The sequence below is a fragment of the Sabethes cyaneus genome, chromosome 2 (assembly GCF_943734655.1).
Source record: "Sabethes cyaneus chromosome 2, idSabCyanKW18_F2, whole genome shotgun sequence".
Taxonomy (NCBI): domain Eukaryota; kingdom Metazoa; phylum Arthropoda; class Insecta; order Diptera; family Culicidae; genus Sabethes; species Sabethes cyaneus.
The window spans coordinates 185,919,648-185,945,833 of NC_071354.1; the positions used below are offsets into that span (position 1 = coordinate 185,919,648).

The 26,186-nt window shown below is 39.1% G+C and overlaps 1 protein-coding gene across 1 annotated transcript; it reads right to left on the minus strand.

Moving 5' to 3' along the window:
• Positions 1 to 10,861: 10,861 nt before the first annotated feature.
• On the minus strand, positions 10,862 to 23,640 carry LOC128733445 (transcription factor Jra). Its single transcript, XM_053827026.1, has 3 exons — positions 22,535 to 23,640; positions 12,287 to 12,539; positions 10,862 to 12,146 (listed from the first exon to the last, which is right to left on the minus strand). Exons 1-3 carry the CDS (start codon positions 22,838 to 22,840, stop codon positions 11,827 to 11,829), a joined length of 879 nt encoding a protein of 292 aa, XP_053683001.1. The 5' UTR covers positions 22,841 to 23,640; the 3' UTR covers positions 10,862 to 11,826.
• Between the last annotated feature and the right edge of the window lie 2,546 nt (positions 23,641 to 26,186).

Below are 26,186 nucleotides of genomic sequence, written 5' to 3' on the forward strand. Positions count from 1 at the left end.
CCCACTTAATCTCATTTGGATTTTGGTTTTTGCCAGTCGACACCAAAGACGAAGCGGTTATAAGTTTGCTTTGAAGTGTTCTAAAAATGTGTTTCAATGGGGGCGCATGGTACAGCACAGAAATGTAAAGCTAAGTTCAACAGCAACCGAAACTGAATGAATAATGATTAGATTCAATGCCAAGTTGTTTATAGAACCAGGATTCTTGTATGAGAATCCAAAACTATAGTATTCTATAGAATCCGCGGGATACCTATAACTCGCTATAAGAATCGCCTCTCCTATGAATTACTATACCAATCCTTGTGATTCTGAAAGCAAGAGTCCCAGCAAGCAGCAAGCAAGAGTGTGTTATTGAGGGATATCTGTTGTGCTATTAAACGTTGTTTTGCAAAATAGCCTTTCTTTAGAGTTTCTAGAAAACTAAAATAGGTCCTTAGATATTATACTGGGAGCTGCTAATTGGTTTCTAAGTAAATTAGCTGATTATAGTCACTGATGCTCGTGGGACGGATTCATGCTATTCGATGTATGCACATAAATGCAACCCGATGCTCGTCGTTCCGGAAGAAGCGATACATGACTGATCCTTTCGGCAGTGTCTTCATGAGTTTTAATTTGGTAAAACGCCGGCAGTAATCGATTTGATGTGCGAGACCCAACTGATAGTCGATTTTTCCTATTATATCTTATTATCTTCTTAATATGTGTAAAGTCAACTGTGAGAAAACGTTTGGAAAAACGCTTGGCTGACATTTTGATTTGTCGCTGATTTTGAAAAAGTGTTTCGTATATTCTAGAAACTCATGCGTATTGTTTGCTCCCCGGTCCCCGTCTTAGTGCCCAGCATGCAACTTTAGAGAAAAACTTGCTAAGTTATTATAGTATCGTACAATAACTATGTGTTCTTGATCTAGTAACCATAGACTTCGAGCTGCTAAATAAAGCATTATTACAATTGTCACTAGCGTGCAGTGCAGAAGCTATTTATGGGTTCTTCTACAGTACAGTTACCTCATTGAATATGGAACACAGTTTGTCGGAAACGCTCGCGTCACTCTCTAGCCATTTAACCAACGTTGGAGGAATGAATCAACTTCCTCCTGATTTGCAATAAGGATGATTAGACTTTCTTCTCATTTATAGGAACGAAAATACCAAAGAAAATTTTATAGACTTACTTATCTCTTTACTCGCTTCTTTAGAAGTGGAAACAAATCCGAAAAACCTATAAAAAGCAAAAATTTCAACAGCAATGACTAGCTTTTGACCTTACGGTGGTAATTATGGACCCTATTCTGTAAGTCACGTCGAGCAGCTCGGCTCGACTCAGTCACTGTCGAGTGTCGAGTGCAAGAAGAACGGGCAGCATAGCGGTTAGTTGCATGACCAAAACAAAGCTAGCTTAGGCGTCACTTGCTAACCTTTTAGTCACCAGCTTTTTGGCGGTGGACTCAGTCGAGTTACTCGACAAAACCGGGTCGCGTGTGACTTACATAATACCAAAAGTCGGCTAGTCGAGCAAAGTGACACTCGACGTGACTTACAGAATAGGGCCCTATGTACATTACGAGTGGTGTTTCCAGAAGAACGACTACCATATAAGGAGCGAATAAAACAGCAAAAAAGCTCTAGAGTTTAAAATCCTTACAATGAAAAATAAAAGGAAAATCAGCCTTCTACTGGAGAAATTCTGTAAGATAGAATATCAAGAGATGCGAAATCTCAATAGAGATTAGGCACGGTACACCGCCTGACAGAAATAAATTTAAGAATATTAAAAAATCCCTGTTTCTTCTCGACCTAGACCAATCACGCTAATAATGATGTCCTCAAAACAAACCGTACTGGAAAAGTCCACAACGACCTCTTTACTTCGAGCGAAGTTATGAATAGGCTGTTAGAATATTAGCAAAACTGAAGTCTTGTAAGAAAAAGACGGGAGTGTTGTTTTTTGTCTTATCACGTGGTGTGATGTAATTACGGATGTCCGTTTATCGTTCGCTAAATTCAACTAATCGAATAACAAAAGACATATTCGTGTGTTTTTTAAACGAATACTGTTAACGCCAATAATTGAATTAGTGTCGTGCAGGGCTAATTTTAATTTAATAGGCTACTTTGGATATGCTCAAACTACAGTTGTTTCGTGCAAAACAATTAATAATTAGGTATTAATTTTTCTAAAACTTAAGTTAATGAACCATCACGTCTATAATTTTATCTATACCTATAAAGAAGGATTTCTGTCTGTCTGTCTGTCTGTCCTGTGTTCCTTATAGAATCAAAAACTACTGAACCAATCGGCGTGAAAATTTGCATGTAGAGGTTTTTGGGGCCAGGAAAGGTTTTAGTGATGGTTAGAGACCCCTCCCCCCACCAAGAGGGGGGGCTCCCATACAAATGAAACACAAATTTCTGCATAACTCGAGAACTAATCAAGCAAATAGAACCAAATTTGGCATGTGGGTGTTTTCGGTGACAAGAATTTATTCTAGGGTAATTTGAGACCCCTCCCCTCTTTATAAGGGGAATTATAACTCCTCTCCCCTTTAAGAGGGGGGGTTTCCATACAAATTTCCTCATAACTCGAGAACTAATCAAGCAAATGGAACCAAATTTGGCATGTGAAAGTTTTCGAGGGCAAGAAAATTTTCTATGTTGAATTAGGACCCCTCCTCACTTTAAGAGGGGGGGCTCCTGTACAAATGAAATACAAATTTCCTTATAACTCGAGAGCTAATCCAGCAAATAGAACCAAATTTGGCATGTAGGTGTTTTTGGAGGCAAGAATTTTTTCTATGATGAATAAGAACCTCTCCCCACTTTAGGAGGGGGGGCTCCTATACAAATGAAATACAAATTTCCTCATAACTCGAGAACTAATCAAGCAAATAGAACCAAATTTGGCATGTGGGTGTTTTCGGTGACAAGAATTTATTCTATGGTAAATTGAGACCCCTCCCTCTTTATAAGGGGAATTGTAACTCCTCTCCCCTTTAAGAGGGGGGGCTTCCATACAAATTTCCTCATAACTCGAGAACTAATCAAGCAAATGGAACCAAATTTGGCATGTGAAGGTTTTCGAGGGCAGGAAAATTTTCTACGGTGAATTAGGACCCCTCCCCACTCTAAGAGGGGGGGCTCCTGTACAAATGAAATAAAAAATTTCCTCCTAACTCGAGAACTAATCAAGCAAATAGAACAACATTTGGCATGTGGGTGTTTTTTTTGGTGACAAGAATTTATTCTATGGTGAATTGAGACCCCTCCCCTCTTTATAAGAGGAATTATAACTCCTCTCCCCTTTAAGAGGGGGGGCTTCCATACAAATTTCCTCATAACTCGAGAACTAATCAAGCAAATGCAACCAAATTTGGCATGTGAAGGTTTTCGAGAGCAAGAAAATTTTCTATGGTGAATTAGGACCCCTCCCCACTTTAAGAGGAGGGGCTCCTGTACAAATGAAATACAAATTTCCTCATAACTCGAGAACTAATCAAGCGAATTGAACCAAATTTGGCATATGTGTGTTTTTGGAGACAATTTTTTTTTCAATGATGAATTGGGACCCCTCCCCACTTTAGGAGGGGGGGTCCTATACAAACGAAATACAAATTTCCTCATAACTCGAGAACTAATCCAGCAGATGGAACCAAATTTGGCGTGTAGGTGTTTTTGGAGGCAAGAATTTTTTCTGTGATGAATTAGGACCTCTTCCCACATTAGGAGGGGGGCTCCAATACAAATGAAATACAAATTTCCCCATAACTCGAGAACTAATCAAGCAAATAGAACCAAATTCGGCATGTGGAGGTTTTTGGAGGCAAAAATATTTTCTACGGTGAATTAGGATCCTTCCACACTTCAAGAGGGGGGGCTTCTACACAAATGAAATACAAATTTCCTCATAATTCGAGAACTAATCAAGCAAATGGAACCATATTTGGCATGTGGGTGTTTTTGAAGGCAACCATTTTTCCCATTATGAATTAGGACTTCTTACCTTTTTAGGAGGGGGGGCTCCCATTCAAACGAAATACAAATTTGCTCATAACTTTAGAACTAATCAAGCAAATGGAACCAAATTTGGCATGTGAGAGTTTTAGATGGCAGAATTTTTTTTCTGTGGTGTATTACGACCCCTTTCCCTTTTAAGAGGGTGGGCTCCCATACAAATGAAATACAAATTTCCTTATAATTTGAGTACTAATCAAGCAAATGGAACCAAATTTAGCATGTAGGAGATTTTTGAGTCTTGAATTTATTTTATGATAGTTAGAGACCTCTCACCCCTGTGGTACGGGGATATGGACTCTCATACAAATAAAACAGAAATTTTTGCGAAACTCAAAAACTAATCCAACTCGAGAAATTCGAGACTCTTCCAGAAAACATTAATCAATAACAAGACCACAAAAACTATCTATAGTAACACTAGATCATTCAGGACGAGCCGGTCGCGAGTGTTGCCGGTGACCCGCCGTCGGAAGCGCCGCCCACTGGGGGGCTTGCAAAACTCGAGATAGTGACAAAGATCATCCGAGATTCATGATTTATGTACAACACAGGTTAATTTGTGGCAATACGAAGTTTGTCGGGTCAGCTAGTATTCTATAAACAAACTCTTTCCAAAAACATTCTGGAACGGGATATTGGATATTGAAAGGGCTATACATTTATTGCATAAAGTGAATTAATGTGAATTGATAACAGCATGATAACAGTCTTTTAGCAGCATAGAGCCGGGGTGGCTCTTGCCGTATCAAGAATTCCTCTCCACTGTATGCGATCCTGGGCTACTCTTCGCCAGTTTGTTGAACATTTCAACACACGCAATGTTTCGGCTTCAGCCTTGTCAACCCATTCAACAAATTAGACCATCGTAGTCTCCCAACTTTTGCCAGGTGTTCGAAGGGAATTTTTCCAAACAACGCCTGCAACTTGTGCTTCATACGCCTACGTCCCTCTCCGCTTTTCGTTTGTACTCCGCAAAAAATAGTCCGCAACACCTTTCGTTCAAATACGGCTGGTGCACGTATGTCTTCCGTAGGCAAAGTTACAGTCTCCGCACAACGGCCGTTTTGTACATCGTCAGCTTTGTACGGAAGCGTATGTCCCTTGATCGAAGCGTCTTGCGGAGGGAAAAGTAGGCCTGACTTACAGCTTGACACATTCCATGCGGTGAACCTCCTACTGCTACTCATATTATCGGCGGTAAACGGAGATCCGAAATCTGTGAACTCATCAAGCATTTCCTGTTCATAGCCGTCAATAATCACTGTCCGTGGAAGGCGAACGTTGTGCTCTCTGAGCGTGACGATATTCTCTGTAGAATCTTCTTCAGAGTTTTTCTTTCTCTCCATGATGTAACATTGACTCTTTTTCTAAAATTTTGCCTGAAAAATAGGGAAAACTCTAATATATTTTCAGTGTTACTAAAGATCCGATGAACCGTTCCGAAGATCCGGATCTTTGACTAAATGAACCGGCTCTGATCCGTTCAGTCTAGTGACCCGTTTTGCCCATCACTATAACTACTATACTAATTACTAGCAAGAAACTCAAGATTGTGACAAAGGTCATCCGAGATTCACGATTTATGAACAACATAGTTTAATTTGTGGCAATACGAAGTTTGTCGGGTTAGTTAGTGACCCATAAATACTATATGAACTAGAGGATCCGGCGCGCGTTGCTACGCCATTCTAAAAAGGGGGTACATGCCTAATCCTGAAGATTTGATTAATTGTTTTCTTGCAACCAAGAGCTTTCTTTTTGACAACCCAAGATATTCCCAAATCATGCCGCAAATTTCTAATCTAACGCATCAGCATTTGTGACTCGAGCAGCCCATCGTAACAATTTGGGTTTTATTACCAACCCTTAAAATGGTAATGTTGGCAAAATTGTAATAAAACATCAGTGCAATTCGATTGAAATCAGTTGAAAACTGGTCAGAAACGATAAACTTAGTGTAATCATTATTTTCTTAATATTTTCATTTCAACAATGTATTTTCTCTTCAATTTTCTTTTTAAAATAAGTATTATATTATCTTACTTTTATTTAATTTGACCCATTATCTAGGCTTCACCGATTTATTCTTAACAATTGTCTTCCAAATTTATCTTATATTTTAGTATGGACGGCAACACTCGCGAGTCCGATTACTTTTTGAATATTGCAAAAAATTCTGTTTAATTTGTATGAGAGCCCTCCCCTCTTCAAGACGGGAGAGGAATCTCAATACGCCATAGAAAAAAATTCTGCCTCCAGTAACTTCCAAATTCATTTGCTTGATTAATAGTCGAGTTATGGTAAATTTGTGTTTTATTTGTATGAGAGCCCCCCCTCTTAGAGGAAGGAGGTTTCTCAATCTACTATAGAAAAAAAAATTCTATCTCCAGAAACCCCCACATGCCAAATTTGGTTCCATTTGCTTGATTAATAATTAAGCTGTGAGGAAATTTTTGTTTTATTTGTATGGGAGCCCCCCCCTCTTAGAGGAAGGAGGGTTCTCAATCTACCATAAAAAAATCTACCTTCAAAAACCTTCACATGTCAAATTTGGTTTCATTTGCTTGATTAATAGTCAAGTTATGAGGAAATTTTTGTTCTATTTGTATGGAAGCCCCCTCCCCTCTTAAAGGAAGGAGAGGTTTTAATTTACCATAGAAAAAATTTCTGCCTCCAAAAACCTTCACATGCCAAATTTGGTTCCATTTGCTTGATTAATAGTCAAGTTATGAGGAAATTTTGGTATTATTTGTATGGGAGCCCCCCCTCTTAGAATAAGGAGGGTTCTCAATCTACCATAGAAAAAGTTTCTGCCTCCAAAAACCTTCACATGCCAAATTTGATTCCATTTGCTTGATTAGTTCCCGAGTTATGAAGAAATTTGTGTTTCATTGGTATGGGAGCCCCTCCTTCTAGAGGAGGGAGGGGTCTCAAACCATGCTAGCAACATTCCTCACATCAAACGCAATGTGTATGCCAAGTTTCATCAAAATCCGTCGAGCGGTTTGCGAGTCTATACCGGACACACGAACAGCATTTCATTTTTATATATATAACTAGCTGACCCGACAAACTTCGTATTGCCACAAATTAACCTGTGTTGTACATAAATCATGAATCTCGGATGATCTTTGTCACTATCTCGAGTTTTGCAAGCCCCCAAGTGGGCGGCGCTTCCGACGGCGGGTCACCGGCAACACTCGCGACCGGCTCGTCCTGAATGATCTAGTGTTACTATAGATAGTTTTTGTGGTCTTGTTATTGATTAATGTTTTCTGGAAGAGTCTCGAATTTCTCGAGTTGGATTAGTTTTTGAGTTTCGCAAAAATTTCTGTTTTATTTGTATGAGAGTCCATATCCCCGTACCACAGGGGTGAGAGGTCTCTAACTATCATAAAATAAATTCAAGACTCAAAAATCTCCTACATGCTAAATTTGGTTCCATTTGCTTGATTAGTACTCAAATTATAAGGAAATTTGTATTTCATTTGTATTGGAGCCCCCCCTCCTAATGTGGGAAGAGGTCCTAATTCATCACAGAAAAAATTCTTGCCTCCAAAAACACCTACACGCCAAATTTGGTTCCATTTGCTGGATTAGTTCTCGAGTTATGAGGAAATTTGTATTTCGTTTGTATAGGACCCCCCTCCTAAAGTGGGGAGGGGTCCCAATTCATCATTGAAAAAAAAAATTGTCTCCAAAAACACACATATTCCAAATTTGGTTCAATTCGCTTGATTAGTTCTCGAGTTATGAGGAAATTTGTATTTCATTTGTACAGGAGCCCCTCCTCTTAAAATGGGGAGGGGTCCTAATTCACCATAGAAAATTTTCTTGCTCTCGAAAACCTTCACATGCCAAATTTGGTTGCATTTGCTTGATTAGTTCTCGAGTTATGAGGAAATTTGTATGGAAGCCCCCCCTCTTAAAGGGGAGAGGAGTTATAATTCCTCTTATAAAGAGGGGTGGGGTCTCAATTCATCATAGAATAAATTCTTGTCACCAAAAAAACACCCACATGCCAAATGTTGTTCTATTTGCTTGATTAGTTCTCGAGTTAGGAGGAAATTTGTATTTCATTTGTACAGGAGCCCCCCCTCTTAGAGTGGGGAGGGGTCCTAATTCACCGTAGAAAATTTTCTTGCCCTCGAAAACCTTCACATGCTAAATTTGGTTGCATTTGCTTGATTAGTTCTCGAGTTATGAGGAAATTTGTATGGAAACCCCCCCCTCTTAAAGGGGAGAGGAGTTATAATTCCCCTTATAAAGAGGGGAGGGGTCTCAAATTACCCTAGAATAAATTCTTGTCACCGTAAACACCCACATGCCAAATTTGGTTCTATTTGCTTGATTAGTTCTCGAGTTATGCAGAAATTTGTGTTTCATTTGTATGGGAGCCCCCCCTCTTAGTGGGGGAGGGGTCTCTAACCATCACTAAAACCTTTCCTGGCCCCAAAAACCTCTACATGCAAATTTTCACGCCGATTGGTTCAGTAGTTTTTGATTCTATAAGGAACACAGGACAGACAGACAGACAGACAGAAATCCTTCTTTATAGGTATAGATATATATATATATATATATATATATATATATATATATATATATATATATATATATATATATATATATATATATATATATATATATATATATACAGTCAACTTTCGTTCGTTGGGCTATCTTTAACTGGGCTACGTTTTAATCGGGCTCCCGTTAATTGGGCTATAGCCCATCTAAAACGAAGTCAAACGTCATTTCTGACAGCGTATTTTTTCTTCCGAGGGGCTCTTGAATATAGTTCATTCAAGTGTGGAAAATAATTTATATAGAAAATATTAAAATTAATTGAATAGAACACAATTGCATCATATCGTTTTCCGATCCCCTATGAACTTGACCCTCCTATTTTTAGCATCACGGTGAAACAGTTAAAAATGCCAATATATATTAACATTGTAGCATGAAATTCAGCTATTTACTTGTTAAACAATCTAGAACTAAGTTTCAACAATGAAAAGACTAGGTTCCACTTTGATTCTGTATTTAATATAAGTGTATATTTTTATAAACCTTTCTGCGACGATTTCGACAAAAACAATCGATGTATCCCTCGGTCTTGATATCTCAGCCCAATTAACGAAGTCTTTCACTAAACGGGCTAAGAGCTTAGTGCAATTAGCGAAAGTTGACTATATATATATATATATATATATATATATATATATATATATATATATATATATATATATATATATATATATATATATATATATATATATAAGATATAAGATAAGAATAAGATAAGATAAGATATAAGATAAGGTGCACCGGGGCAAGTGGGAATACGGGGTAAGTAGGAACGGAGCTCATAACTCTCTGCAACCTCATTTTTTCCAACCGAAGCTTTCTAGGAATGAAACATACAACTCAAATGCATGTATTAAAATTATAGATTATTTATAACAGGCATTCCAAACATCAATATTGAACTTTAAATTTGAGCGTTATTTTTAATTTGCGTTGTAAGTTTGACGCACCTTTCTATAAATGATATTTTGGACGCAGACTTTACGTAAAAGTACATGTTTTTTCTGACAGTAGGTAAACATAATGAGTGTATTAACAAATTACACCCGAAAACTAGTTGTTTAATTTGACAAACGGCATTAAAAAAAATGGGTCGAAATAAGGTCGGCTCTTCAAAGCACCCGGGGCAAGTGGGACCTATTAAAAATAAAGTGTTTCAACACAAAACTTCCTGTCTTAATACATTTTTTAGATGAACTACTAAATGATGAACTAAAAGATGAGCTAAAGCTTTAAAATAAAACCGAAAAGGAATAAACCAAGGGGCCCCAAAACAGAAGCCCATTAGCGCAGCTTATGAGGGAACAAACAGTTTGGTCAGATTTTGGTTACATCTAAACTATGTTAATTGAATTTGGAAAGGCAAATTATAAGCAAATCTGCAACTGGAATTGAAACAATAAAGTGTTGTGGTTATTATAGCGTAACTATCTCTTATGAGTAGCTCTACCGAATTGGGCATGGTAGAACAAACAGATCATAATCGTATTTTCGAGCTGTTAAACAATGGTTAATCCTAAATTACGTCTCGCAAGAATTGGATACAACGATATATTCAACTACATTTCATTACAATAATGCTTTACAGCGTAATTGCTCACGATCTGTGTTTTATATAAATTATAAAGTCGCCCGTTGTGATCTGATTTTGTTACGCTATTTTTGAATGAACCCTTCGTACAAATATTGTTTTTGATTGCTTCTTGCAGTACTTTAAGATTGCTGTATATTAACTGACACAATTTACTATTGTTTTATGCTTTTTAATCAAATTTGAATATAGGTCCCACTTGCCCCGGTAAATGGGGCAAGTCGGACCTATCGCCAAATCTTTGAAAATTTTCCTCCAGATTAATTTCATGTAAATTGATAGTCCTTTTTCGTAATTAATCCTTCGAAGTGATACCACTGAAGAGTTTCTCTGCTGAAAGAATTTTGAAATAATCAGGTATAGAAAACACAGTGGAATAAACCCAAACTATGCATTTTTAGGTCCCACTTGCCCCGGTGTACCTTACATAATTTCTTTAAGCGAACTACTCACATTTCAGGTTGAAGTGGCTTCTTTTCTATATAACTAAATACAGATAAATACTTACATGGCAAAGAAATAATGATTTTATGGACTTTGTGGCATGCAGTATGCCATTTCATAGATAATCCTGTCAATTGATAATCAACCCATCTATTTTCGCGGAAGTTTCTCAGCCACAAATAAAGCAGTTGGATTTAGAATTTAAAAAATCTTTATTGTAAATAACTTTTGAATGCTCACATCCATAAAGCTTTCCAGCACAGTTCGTTCGATGCTTAGCTAAGTTGATTGGTTTTAATGGTACCTATCGGTTGGTAAAACTAAAAACTTCTCAATATATTAGCGGTTGAAACAGAACAAATTTAAAAAGCTAATAGCGAATTTTTTACGTAAACCCAGTTTCTTGCAGAACGAACTCAAGCCATTCGTTCAGTCCCAAAACAAGGTTAGATAAACGAATTCGTTATGAGAAATTGAAACATTTTGAAATTAAGATTGCTTGCCTATTGCGATGACTAAAACAGTAACTGAGTAAAGATACAAATAGAAATAATTTACTTATCAGTATTACAATTATTTTCCAAACAATACAAGAACGAATATCCGCAATACTTGGTACGTTTACATGTTGGAACTTTTTATGACACATTTGAGTTCATTGTTTATCATTGTGTTGTAAATTTAAAAAAAACTTCTTATAGACGCTCACAATTTTTAATTGTTTGCGAACTTTTTTTTACCGTAGACTAGAATCATCTTGTTTGCTTATTTGTATGCGCGTAAATTGTGTTTTACGTGTTTTTCATCTTTTGCCTTGCAACAGAAAATAATAAAGCGTTTATTTTTTTTCGTATTCTTAATATGCACACCGCTCTTCCGCTCCTAAGTTATCGCTTACTTTGCTAATGGTTAACACTAACGCTCGTTTCAACTTTTAAGGCATTTCTGTTCGTCGCAATATAAGCGGTTATGCTACACAGAACTCTGAATTATACCTTGTGCTTACACGCTACAACGGGAAGAGAGATACAGGAAACAGGGGGACTGTGGTAGGATGCTCAACACCATGATTGTAAATAAATAGTTGCTCGTCGCGATCGCGCCACCGATCGCGGTCGGTCGAAAGAGCGCTTTGCTAGCATATAAGCCTTTTCGGCATAATGATGGGGGCTTTTGGGGACTTAAAACTTTCCGGTCAGCGTGATAGTGCAGCCCGAGCTGTGGTGCTCTATCACCTGTTGTTTCAGCTGGATCACGTGTTGCTTTAGGTTAAACACGATACTGCACAGTTCGGTGTTCTGCGTCTTTAGGTCCTTCACCTTGTCCTCTAGCTTGGAGATGCGTTCCAGCTTACGCTTGCGGCACTTCGAGGCGGCCACGCGGTTCCGCAGTCGTTTACGCTCCAGCTTGATGCGCTCCTGATTTTCCATGTCAATGGGACTGACGGGCGGGGACTGCGGCACGGTTTGCGGTTCCTCCTTGATCATTCCGGGGTAGCTATCTGCAAAGGTGCCAGTAAAGGCGGAGGGAAACAGTTGAGGGGTTAATCAGTCGTAAAATTCCACAAAGCCATCAAAGCCGCGTGCGACCCTGAGGGTGTGAATGGATTGGGGGGGCGAAAGGCCGAGCCCGACTACTTACCGAGATCGGTGTAGGTGATGTCACCGCCGCTCATCGTGTTGTGAGTGGTGGTTGTCGCGGTTGTGACGCTCGAAACCGTCGAAACCGACGAAACGCTGTTATTGTTGCTGCTGTTGGTGTTGTTGTTGTTGTTACTGTTAGTGGTGTTGTTATTATTATTGTTGATGATCATTTTGTTAATGTTGTCTTTTTCATGCATCGAAAGAAGAGCTTCGTCGAAGCCTTTGGCAAACTGTTCCTGCTCGGTGGTTGCCTGAAAGGGAAACAAAAAGTTCATTATTACCAATCGCCCAAGGTGGTGGTATGCGGTCGTTTTTAGAGAAAAATGCTGTTAGGAGTTGTTTGCTGGCTGAATTTGGCTGAATAGAGTGTTTGTAACTGATTTAGTGGTTTAATGACTACCTAGGAGGATATAAAATTATGCGTAATGCTTTGACATGTTCGAATGGCAATGTTACCGCATTTTTAAGGCGATAACCGGACAAAGTATTTGTAATATAGGGTCTGTAAATAAGAGGACAAATTCTCCTATTCAATCACTAAAGATTGAACTCTTTTAAGCAAACTTCACGTTTTTATGATCTTGTGTGAAATTTCATAGAATTTGGAATTATAAAAAAGGAATAAAAAATAGTAAAATATAATCAAGATTGCTACAGGCACTAACTTGCGGCACATAAGATTAGTTTGCTCTCTGTTTTCTTCACCAATTCGGGTCACTGTGCACACAAAGAACGTAATCAGTTGCCTACGTCGTAATGGCTGTAGCCGCTTTTTGCTTATCGATTGAATTTTACGTCGAAATTTACGATAAACGTCGTTCGCGCGAATTCAGCAATCAATCCGGAACTATGTACTTCTATCAAGTCGGTCTTAGTCAACTCTAATCAAACATTTTGATTCGTAATTCTGAATCACGCGTCGTTGTTTAAAGCGTATGCAATTTGCTGACATGGAACTAATTCAAAAATCCATACGCCGGAGAACGGTTTGTTCGATCGGTGTATTGCCTTGAGTTCAGCAATAAAAAAAGAATAAACTTATTGAATCCAGTGAACGATGAAAGATGAAAGAAACCTTTGTTATAGAATCACAAAACTTCGTTTTCATCATTACGCTGATGACTTTTTTTTCAAAACTGGAGTACCCAGACCTTGGTGAAACACTACAACCTTTGCTTCACGCTAATAGATCCGTTTTGCTAGACAGAGTCAAAAGTCCTATAGTGCTACATTCCGATGGAATTTGATCTTCTTCTGCTTTTTGTGCACACTGGAGCAGTTTGTGTTGTGATCCCATTGACACTCTTTGCCAGTCGAGCTTCGAACATACAATAACTGGCTTGTTGGACCAGTGTTGTACCCTGAGGCTAACTGGAAGGCTACCCATTATGCAATTGTATTGATTAAATATATCTTTGATTTGGATTCAATGTTAATGCATTTAATTTTAATGTTTATATTTTCTTGTGGCCCTGTTTTCTAAACCGTTATGACATCGTAATATTTTTTTTAAGATTTCTATGTCAGACTTTTCCCTCAATTTTCCGGGAAAATATGAAAGATTTTGGACGCAAATAGCTCTGCCAATTATGAACGAACTTTCATGGTTTAGATACCAATAGACTCATAATAGATGTAGCAAATAATTAAATAAATAAATTAAGGAAAACTTTTCCAAATTAAATTCTACTATTTATATTTATTCGCGACAGATACGTATTTCGCATATGACTTGCAGGTTTCATCAGTGTCTGTTTTCCGAACGAACCGTAACCGTCGACCTCGTATTTCGAAAAAATGAAAGTCCCAGAAAGTCGATTTTTGACGAAAAATTTGTTTTCAAGATAACACCAGATCTCGAAGTTTCATGCATTCTTAAGTTATTTGACATAAAAAAAAATCAAAAAAGCCGATTTGACATACTCCCCCCTTTGGTGATTTTTCAACTTGCATACAAATAAAACTGATGCTTTTGCGACGTTTCAGAAGCATGTTGTGATCTAGAAAAATAAATTAACCTCGTATGATGGCATTAAATTTCATAGAGAAGATGGGACACGTGTGCCTTCTTGATAATTCCGGTAAGCGTCTTGTTGCTAGATTTGAAATTAGACCTGAAATTTGACTTGACACTGAATTCGAATTTGAATCCAAATTTGAACTTGTATTCGAACTTAAACTCATATCATATTTGGGTCAATTTACATTTGAAGATTGACCTGGGTATGAAATGGGGAAGGCAAATGGGGAACCGTCCAACATAGCTCCAGCCATCCCAAGCCCCTACCTAGCGCCTCCACGTGGCCTTCTCTTCTCTTCTTCTGTTGGGTACTCTCACCACTGCGTCCATTATTTTGAACTATTGTGGTATGCCCCATTGTTTCTTTTGCTGTACGCTTCAGGCTTACCTATCACTTATTGAAGAAGTGGAAGGCTGGTAGCTGGAGCGAGACAGGTGCCAATCAGGGATGACTTGGTTTATAAACCTTATAGTCCTGATCGGCGACGAAAACCAGATCTCCCTAGGCTCTAGTAGGGCCTTTTTGAGATACTGCAGTCTGCGTCCTATTAGTGCTCCACAATTGCAGAGTAAGTGTTCCGAGGTTTCGCTCTCGGTATTGCACAGGCGACAAATATCATCTTGCACGAAACCGAGATTCCGAAGATGATATTTACTCGGGCAATGTCCTGTCACCAGACCAGTAAACGTGCTGAGGTCTCTCTTATTGAGACTCAGCAGCTTCTGAGTAACCTTAATACTAGGCATTATAAATTTCTTTGATTGTTTGAGCGACTGTACAGCCATCCAATTGGCCATAATCATTCGGCTCTCCCATTGTTTCAACCCACTCTTCATCACACAGTCCGAGATGCCGCAGAATGGATCCGGACCTGTGAATGGAGAGTTAGAACCACATCTGGCTAGTTCGTCTGCGACTTCATTTCCATCTATTCCGCAATGAGCAGGGACCCAGTACAGGTTTACCGAGTTTACCTGGCTCAGTTGCCGTAAGAGACAAATGCAATCCCAGACAAGTTTTGAGAAACACTTAAAAGCTTTAAGCGCTTTTAGTGCCGCTTGACTGTCAGAGAAAATGCAGATATTGGCATGTCTGTATTTCCTTTTGAGACAGACGTTTGCACATTCTATTATAGCTGCTATCTCAGCCTGGAAAACTGTTGGCCAATCTCCCATTGCTATAGATATTCTGGTTCTGGGGCCGTACACTCCAGCACCCGTTTTGACTCCCACCTTTGATCCGTCGGTATAGAACTTGATTGAACCACTGCGGACGCTAGGTCCCCCCTCGTCCCAGACCGAACGTGATGGTTCGTTCACCGTGTATGGGATGTCGTAGTTGGTTCTAGCTTCCATCCAATCACTGTTCATTTCCGCAACTGGGCCAACAGGTAGAAGTTTCAGGATACTCAAGTGTCCGATATTATCCCCGTCGAGTATTGTTTTCCATCGTTTAAGTGTTAGGGCGCTTTTCTTAGCCTCTAACTGAACGTGTTGATTCAGAGGTAGCAGGTGGAGAATAGCTTCTAGAGCCTTCGAAGGTGTGCTTTTCATTGCTCCGGTTATGGCCATGCATGCTAATCGTTGAAGTTTGTTTAACTTTTTAATAGCCGTGGCTTCTGAAGTTTTTGGCCACCATACCAACGAAGCATAAGCTATCCTAGGTCTCACAATGGCGGTGTAGACCCACAACACCATTTTTGGTTTGAGACCCCATGTTTTTCCCACCATTTTTGAACATACCCATAGGGCAGTGTTTGCCTTGCTGATTATTGAATCTAAGTGTGCGTTCCAAGATAATTTAGCGTCTAGGATTACTCCCAGATATTTAACTGAGACCTTAACCGGTAATGCTCTATTGAGCAGCCAAGCTATGAGGTGCGATGATAGGTGGTTCCCGGCTGCCTGATCTCAAAACTCGTTTTAGCTCATGGAGCAAGCACCTCCTACTGTACAGTGAAAACTCGGGCTGAAGAAAGTTTAAATAATGCTCATGGATACCAGAAGAAAAAATTAAATTAATAATGGGAGCACTCATGTAAACTCAAATGATGCAACTCTATTCCATTCGAAGGACGGCTGGTGAGATTGTTCTGTTTTTGTCTATATATCACATATTTTATTACATTGCCATATACCATCATTATCGTAAAGGGGAAAGAGCATCGGGGTATCGAATGAATCGAAGACTGGATGAGGGATATGGTAACCAGCCCAAGTCATATAAGGTCGGAGAGGATTTTGACGCGCCCTTCTAGCACACAAACCATCACGCAAGATAAGTTTGCACGGCGAAGTTATGTATCTGGAAACCGGAAGTCTACGCTGGAAAGAGTGTCTTATATCCCGTGGAATCATATAAGCGACATTGCTTATAGATTCACCCAACCCCTTTTGGTCCTTCACGAACAGCATTCACATGAAAGTTGCTAGGTAGATAAACTTGATTCTGCAGTAATTCTACTCGCATACAATGGGAAACCATTGAGGTGATGGTGGCTATCGCCATACATACATACATGCATACATTTACACTTGAAGATTGACCTCAAATTAAACTTAAAATAAGATTATGAATTGAATTGAATTGAATTCATGGACTGTACTCGAGAAAATTGTAACGCTTTCTTTTGTGTACATTTTTTTTGCATGAGTACAAGTTGAAATTTAGGGTAAAACTAGTTTAGAGTATAATGTTTACATGTACAAAAATTTGTCACATTCTGTCAAGTAGTTATCAAGATGGCCTCCACGCAAGAAGTGCTTCGCCAAAAAATTATGGGCGTGTTTGTGCGAAATCCAAGCCAGTGCACAGTGGGCAAAATAGACCGAAAAAACCGAAAATTTTGTCGCCGCTGTTTTTAAGGGGTAAAAAGAGACTTTTTTATGTAAAAAATCAACGCGCGAAAATGACGAGAAGTAGCCCATTTTGCCTTATTCACCCCTATTTTTAACTGTTTTGAAAGAATTTTTTAACTAGGAGCAAACACACCAAATTTGAACGAAATCGGAGCATTTTCACACGTGCTCCTTTTCCCATCAATACATTCTACATTACTGTAAAAGTTGTAGGATAAAACAAGGCAAAACATTTCGTTACATGACATTTTCGTGAAAAACTTGATTGTCGTTTAATCTTCTAACCTTTTCAAGCTGCTCAACAGACATGCCTTTTTGAAAATCTCTGGTAAAAGTCAGTGGCGACTCGTCCGCATGTTCAACCTGTTCATAGGACAGGCAACAAAATTCAGCCCGACAAAATTATTTTCTTCATTCGTTCATGATCTCGTTTGCACCAACGCATATGCAATACGAATTTAATTTAGTTACGAAGCTGATGAGCATAATGTTCAACACGACGTTTGGACGTTGCTTTAGAGATCACAATGAACAAGTACACCAACACATTGTGGTATTGATTCTTGATACTGAATTAGCACCAGGAACAATGTGCTGGAAGAAGGAGATAAAAAGAGAATGTCAAACAGCTTCTATACTCGATAGTGCGGGAGCATTATTGTCTCATTAACTCGTTCATCTTTTGCATTGAACAACTTACTACCACATATCCCTATAGGGCCAGTATTTCGATTTCATTTTGTTTAGTTACGAAGTTTATGAGCAAAACGTTCAACACGACGTTTGAACGTTGCTTTAGAGACCTCAATGAACAATCATGCCAACGGTGCCAACGCATTATTTCTAGTGTTGATTGGTGATACTATCACCAGGAACAATGTGTTGGTACGAAGGGGATTTGAAAATAGAGCGCGGTTGGCATGCATTATTCGCAAATTTTTCTTATTAACTCGTTCATCGTCAGCATTGAACACCTTACGCATGTTGCTTGTGGTGTTCAGCCTTCTGCAAAGTTATAAGCCTATTTGTCACCATGTGCGTGCAAATTGAATTTGGTTCAATAGGTAAATTGTACGAAAATTCTTCGGTTCGTAGTTAAAATCCAGAAAGGAGTTTGCTGTTAAACCGTAAACCGTCGTATGCATTTGTTTGATGCTTAAAATATAGCATTTATTTGTTTGCTGGTTAAACAGGTAAGCTAGATCCCCACGAGTCGCCACTGGTAAAAGTATCGAATTGGCGTTTTACCTGTAGTACAGAAACCTTGAATAAAATGGGGCAAATCACACTTGTAGATTATGTTGCATTGAAATAAAATTGTACATATACTTTTTTCACAACATTATTCTTCTTTTCTAACCACAGATTCTCAAATTAGAGACAGTTTGTAGATGTTTCTTTCAAAACTATTGGAAAATAAGGGTGAATGGGGAAAAATGGGCTACTTCCTGTCATTTCTGCGCGTTGAGATCATCATCAATCGATTTCTCGTAATTTTTTACAAAAGAAAAGTCACCTTTTACCCCTTATAAACAGCGGTAACAAGAAGTTCCGTTTTTTCGGTCGATTCTGCCCACTGTGCAGTGCCACAATGTAACGACCTACACCATCATTGTTGATAAAACGTATTTTTATCTGGAAAAATGTTTAAGGCCATATAATAATCTTAACTATATATACTTTTTCAATCAAATAATCTGTCAATTTAGTGGAGATTATTAGTAAAAAGACGGCTGATGGGGTTTTATAATTCATTTCTTGTTTATTGTAATGTTGCGAATCGAGCGGGAAGTTAACAATGCGTAATCACTCGTGGGAGAGTATGAGAAGTACAGCATTTAACGCTTATGCCGTTCACGCAGGCGTAAAAAGAACATCCACCGTTGCCGTGTCTGCAGACATTCTGTTACCCACACACTCGCGCACGCACACATCTTCACATCGTCTTTCTGCATAGCTTATTCGCGAGTCAAATAACACGTGAAAAATCAGCTGCCCGTGAGGACTAGTGGCGCACTGGGATGCAGATTTTGCATTACTTTTTCTTTCTTCGCCCTCGATTCTACTAACGGGCGGGTGTGCGAGCCCTCGCGAGTAATCGGTATCTGTAGCTCGGGCTACATTAACGACTGTAGCTGTTAACTAAACACATACTCGCAGAAACTGGTTGCAGTGCATGAATAAATAAGAGCGAGAGTCCGAAAGGTTTGCTTATGCCAGCGTGTTCGTTAGAATGAGTACACGTGTGTGAGAAAATTAGACCACACGAGTTTGGGCTTCGCAACACTGGTTTATTGTATTCAAAACATGCATGCAGTTTATGCGAATACACAGACTGTTTGTTGAACGTTTATTCTCATAACTTGGCGTAATGCCTGTGAAAAGCAGGTTGCTATGCTAGTTGATTATGCCGGGAGTTACGTCAACTATGAAACCATTAGCAGAGTAGCCCTTTTTTCTAAATTTTTCGAATAGTTTAGGTAGGTGATTACATCAAGCACAAACCGAACCTTTCGATTCGGGACGTGGGTAAGAAGATTCACGTCTTCAAGATAAGGAAGCGCCTAGCCAAAGCGATAAGCAGAATACTATGGCCAAATCCCGCACCAACAAGCTGTACCGCGAATGATTAGTGCAGCCGAAATGCATCGTAATGGACGAAGAGACGTAGATTAAAGCATACGCCAGAGGGGGCTCCGTAGCCGTAAGGTTACCGAGTCTGCTTTGACAAGCGAGTGGTCGTCGGTTCGAATCTTAGTAGAATCAAAGCCATTCGATGTCAAGTGACTTTAGCATGGGTTTATTCTCAGGCCCCTCCATTTACCCTTCCTTCATGCTGAATTCTATATTTACCCCCAGAAGCCTCTTCACAGTGCAAATGTCCCTCCTATAGTTAAGTGTACTGGTCAAAGGTACGAATGAGTCCTCGCCAGGGACGGCTATAATACGGGATAGTACTGGCAGCGGGGAATAAGAGGGTAAAGTAGATCAACCTTTGAAGGAAGGGTAAACCCCAATATACACAAGCACGCATAAAACTTAATAAGCATATCGCTCACTCAATAGCGATTATAGCAAAAAGAAATGCAGTGCAGGTCATACAGCAAACACCCGGGCAATATCACAATAGATCAACTATACTGGTCGCAGTGATGAGTCTACACATGGAAAAAAAGGCAGAGGCCAAGCAGATCTCCGGTTTGGAGTTTTTCGTCGGCAAGTCCCGCCTGGATGTTGCAGAGAAATTCTGGAAGAAGGAAGATGTGCGGCTAATTTGCTACGATCCACGACGTATTTGGCGTGGCAGGTAGAGATAGTCGGGTATGAAAATTTTTTCTGTTCATAAATTGTCCAACAATCCTTTTGCAATTTTCATCAGTCTTGGACAATACCGGAGCAGCAGCACACGGGCGGTATCCTATACTTTTGCTTATGCTTATCTGAGCTACGTATACGATTTGTTTTAAATCTTACATTTTGATCACAAATGCACAGATCTAATGCAGTACTGTTGGGAAACTATAAGATTGGTTTATTCTACGTTAATTTGTGTCTTTAAACTCGATTTTTCTCACTTTCATTTAAATTAAGATTTAAAAATCGAAAGCACAAATCGAAAAGTGATATTTCGCATTGTTTACATTTCGCTAGTTGCGTCCTAATATTTCTAAATAATAATCAATTTATTCTTGCAAAGATGCATTTGTAAATTAATAGGGGATGAAGAAACAGTTTCGTACCTACCGCTTCTGATTAATGGTAATTTTATTTTTGTCGTAAATATTTGGCCAGTAAAGATTAAGTAGGACTCCAGATCCTCTGGGATAGGATTTACTTACTTACTTACGTGCATTTACTTACTTTCCCTGGTAAATATTTAGATTATAGCGCCTTTATTCACTCAATATTTTGTATCATGATGGGTGGGCCCATCATCATCATCATCATCATTTGTAATCAAGGCTAATAATAAGAAACATGTCGTCGTTAGTATTCAAATTTAACTTATGTTTTGGTACTGTTAAGTATACACCTCGATTTTCTTTGAAGATTTAGAGGTGCGAAAAACTTTCCTGATAATTCCATGTAATAGATAATCTTTATCGACATAGAATAAAGTAAATAAATAGATTGCGTCGAAAAAACCTCTAATGCCCAGCTATTATAAGAAAAGGGGTATTCAGTCAGTGATATTCCACTTCCACTAGTAAATGTTTCACTATAGTTGCGGAATTGCGATTTTTTGTTAGGTAGAATAAGGCGTTCATCAACGAATTTAAGAACAAATAATTTTAAATTGTCATTTTCAACACTTATTTGCATTCATCAAATAGCACGAAAAGAATGAAGGTTAAGTTTTTGCACGAGACATAAATTTTGATTTGGTTTCAATAGAACATCGATGCAAACTATTGAGCCCAACCAATGCGTGTACATTATATGACCGCGGTTTACGTTCAAGACATCAAATTCATTTGGGTTGGCATAATGGAAATAAATCGCCACCTGTTGGAACAGAAAAGCCTTATCAGTTTCTCAGAAATGGAAACGAATAAAATCGCAGGTGTATACAGTTGTCGTCTCAGATCTAGGAAGCAAAAAATACGGGTCTAAAACTTCCTGAAAAGAAATAACTACACAAGATCGGTGCACTTTTGAATTTTGATGTATTTTTTGTGGAATTGTTAATATGATAAATGTATGTTTTAAGACAACTTAGTGAGTATTATTTTGGTATTTCAAGCATGGACAAACCAATGGCTATAAAATTAATCAAACGACTTTGATAGTTAAATTCCATACAGTCAGTGGTAGAAAAGCTATTGGTGTTTAAATAGTTCATTTCAATTTTAGTCTCCGGATCATTTTGACAAAACGCTGCACTGTATAGAATTAAATGCATAGTTTTATGTCAAAAGGCTTGGCTGCAATATTGCTCAAAAGGCAAATTTGCCGCAGTAATTGAGTGATTTGTGCCATGTAGTGTTAACCCATTCAATGAATTCATTGGATCCAAAAATTTAACACCAATCCGGTCGGAGATCCGGCACTGCTACGCAAAGTGGAGTGGAGAGACAATACATTGACAAACGTTTCCCACTGAAAGGTGTCGTCGTCGTTGTCGTTCGCTATGCGTAGACACAAAACGCCCAGTTTCGCAATAGCGCTTACAAACACGGACACTCTGTCGTTCAATGCATTTTGAGTTTCGTCCGTCACCTATATGTTGCGGTACGCGTCCGCAAAAGAACGGCATGTGGTTCCGAGCGGGGGCATAAATTAGCATTGAAGTTTGAATACCCCTCGAAACAATATATCAGGCGACTTTACGACTTTGGCTTGATGAGCTTTTTTTCGTCAGCTTACCTTCGTCGGGTAAAGGATACTGCTCGGCGTCGGCGTGGGCAGAGCTGCGTTATTGATGATTATCTTTTCCAGTTCCGGCGAGACCAGTTTCAGTACTTGCAGATCCGGCGAGGTCAGTACGGGTGCAGCCGTCACCGAGGCGTTGAATCGCGCTTTGCGACTTTTGCCTGGATTTAGTTCCAGGGTGGCAGGTCGTTTCAGTCCATTCCTTGTGTTGGTCGGCGCCTGACTCGTGGCCGGCACGTACTGCCCGTTGCTGTCCTCGTAGAATGATTCCATGCTGTTGTTGTTGATATTATTCCGCATTTTGCTCGCTTCTTCAAATGAATTTGTATATTTCGCAGCTCACGACGATATCCAAATATTCAACTAGACACTTGTTTGTTTTTGCCTTCGTGACACAAGTTGCGCTAGACGCACGCACACTATGGCACTTTCAGTAACACGAGATTGCTTTTCAGTAGAAAAAAGTCGTTCCGTAATCGCTCTCAAGGCAAAATACTGAATAAATTGTTTTCATTTATCAATCTATGTTTCACCTCTCCCCTCTAAGGTCACTTGATCTGTTTTATTGATGCCGCTTACTTTGTTAAGATGTGCGTTTTAAACTTATGAATTCTTTTCTAAGTGTTGACCTTACCGCAGCAGGGTGTCTCACACGGTCTCATCAATTATTTATTCGAGATTGTCAGCGAACAAAAATATAATACAATCAATGGCTTACTTTGCACATTATCGACGATAAAGCCTAGCACATAACTTCACCTTTCAGTCTACCAACACCAGTAAATATCCATCTAGTACACCCCTTTGTCACGACAGCTTTGAGTAAACAACGAAGTTCATTCGAGAAAAAATTTCACAATTCACACTCTTCCTTCAGACTGACTGCGCCTTGCTGGCCGTACGCGTATGTATTTGCAGTTTGAAATTAAAATTATTTCTACTTTACTGTCACCGAAAAACGATCACGTTCGCCGCAATATGCGATTTTGTTCCCGGTTTTCCTTATTGGAATAATAGCAGCACCACCAGCGACATAGCAATGAAGGAACCGAAGAAAACAATGTATGACTGACTGACACGTACGTTGCTCACAGTTCGATGGTTGAAACACGAATGAGCCCGAACGTAGCCCTACGGTCTGTTTTTCATGAATCATGTGTCTAAAAATAGCCCAAGACGTCATCGGGGCGCTCGCTGATTGGCCACCGACGGTACGAGACTGGTGCCTTTCGACAGTTTCGTTCGCAGTGTGCGTGCTCGCTCGCTCGTGCTCGCCAGCCTGTACGTTTCATTTCGACTGGGTCGGTGTCAGGTTGTAAACGAATACGGGGATTGCGCACACGAGCATTACGCCCTGTTTACACAGCATATAGTAGGTAGTTAATGTTTTTCTGCGTTATTGGTTTTGTTTGTTATTTATGTTTTGACAATATTTGCTTTGCCTGAAGGAGAAAACAGGTTCAATGAACTATAATCCGAAATGCAATTTTTACTTGTTTACCTGTAAGAATCGAAATCAGGTGCGAGCGAACTAACCTGTATGAACGTGCCTTTCTTCTGCTGTTGCTTGTTCTCATTTGCCGAAGCTGAAGCTCGGATACACGGGTAGTTCGAAACGACATGCATTGAACTAGTTGGGTAAACTGACCAATAATGAGGAATGGTAATGTTTACGGAAAGCATGCAATTTTTGTAATACTTTACTGTGAAACAAGTAGGTAACTATAATTTTGTAGATTTTTTGAGTTTACATATTTCATGATTCTATTCAATGAAAATATTGAAAAAATATGCCAAAACTGAAAAATTGCTTTGCTGGAATGGACTCCAGGAGAAACTAGAAACCTTATGACTTAGAATAAGGTCTTTATAAGACTTAAAAATTTAATTTAAAAACAGTTTTAAATAATTCGAAACTGGCAAACAAAAAACAATTTGGATTGACTATAAGCTGTTCCTTAACCTTTTTTTTTTTTAGGCTGTTGCACATTACTTTTAAAGTTTTTATCATACAAGAAATTGTTGGAAACGAGTAAAAAAATTATTATAAAATCAATTGTCCGTCGGTTGTATAGTCTAAAGAACTCGAAAAATTAATGTTAACACTTCTAATACGAAACAGAAAAGGGAGCTCAAACAATGTAATGACCAAAATGCGGTAAAAAAATCGCACGATTTTGCTTTTCTTTTGGAAGGTTTTCGCATGGAAATTAATAACGTAGATATAGCATGCAACAATAGATTTGGTTTTCATGAATAAAATTTAAGGAAAAATGCTTATTTTTTTACTTGTTTAAAAAATCTCGTTGTTAAACATGTCTGCTTGTGTGTTGTGGGGTTTACCCTTCCTTCAATTCAATTCAGATTCGAACCCACGACCACTCGCCACGACATTTTCCGTGGAATGATCCATTAGTTTGTACTAAGCTTACGTTCGCACTGACGTTATTCAAAAGGTAAACTTATCGGTTTGATTATATCTAATTATAAATATAAATATAAATAATTAGACTTATTCTGTTTTGCCCTGTTCTAACGTGATCTGTCCTGCCGGCTTTCTTATTCCTAGGCTGCAATCGTCTAGGCACGAACATTGATTCACAGTAGCCAGTCCGCGTATGCATTTGGTAATGGTCATCTAAAAATCGCCGTATGAATTTGGTAATGGTCATTGTCTACTCCTGTTCCTTTCTGTTCGAACGTGTTCTGTTTTGTTTGCTTGCATCTCCCTTCTTCCACAGTAGGCACTAGGTAGATAGTATATGCATTTGTCGTCTGTATTTAGGCAAAACAATTTAGCAAGTTAATAAATCGTTGATAAAATCCATTTTACGCCTTTTCACTTATCATCAATTTTTACAATTTACCCATTGAAATACAATATTTTATTCAATGTATTTCAATTCATAAAAAATACTAATCGATTAATGCTAGGATAGGGGTATGAGAAGTCGGTTTGCCTGAAATTACAGGACAGAATTTTTTCCGATTGAATTGCACTATTCCACTTAGGCTTCAGCAACTAGTTTGAAAACAGACACTGAGGAGCCTGAAAGTCGTAGGCGAAATACGCACTTACTTACTTTACCAGTAGAGAGCCGGGGTGGCTCTTGCCGTATAAGCATTCCTCTCCATTGTACTCGGCCTGGAGCTTCTCGTCGCCAATTCGTTGCGCGTCTCGACACATGCAAGTCGGCTTCAACCAGGTCGAGCCATCTAGCACGTTGGGCCCCTCTATTCCTGGTGCCGGTGGGGTTCTTGAAGAGAACGGATTTCGCTGCATAGTCTTCCGGCATCCTTGCAACGTGGCCGGCCCACCATAGTCTCCCAACTTTCGCCAGGCGTACGATGGGAATCTCTCCAAGCAGTGCCTGTAGCTCGTGATTCATACACCTCCGCCACTCTCCGCTTTCCGTTTGTAGTCCGCCTAAAATAGTCCGAAACACCTTTCGTTTAAATACGGCAAGTGCACGTATGTCTCCCGTAAGCAAAGTTACTGTCTCAAGTCCGTCCTCTACGGGTCTGATTACGAAATACGTATCTATTGTGAATAAAATAACTAGTGGAATTCAATCGGAACAAGTTTTGTTTTCTTTATTTTCAGGTTTTGTATTTCACTAAGACACTCCAAAAGTTTGAGTTATCG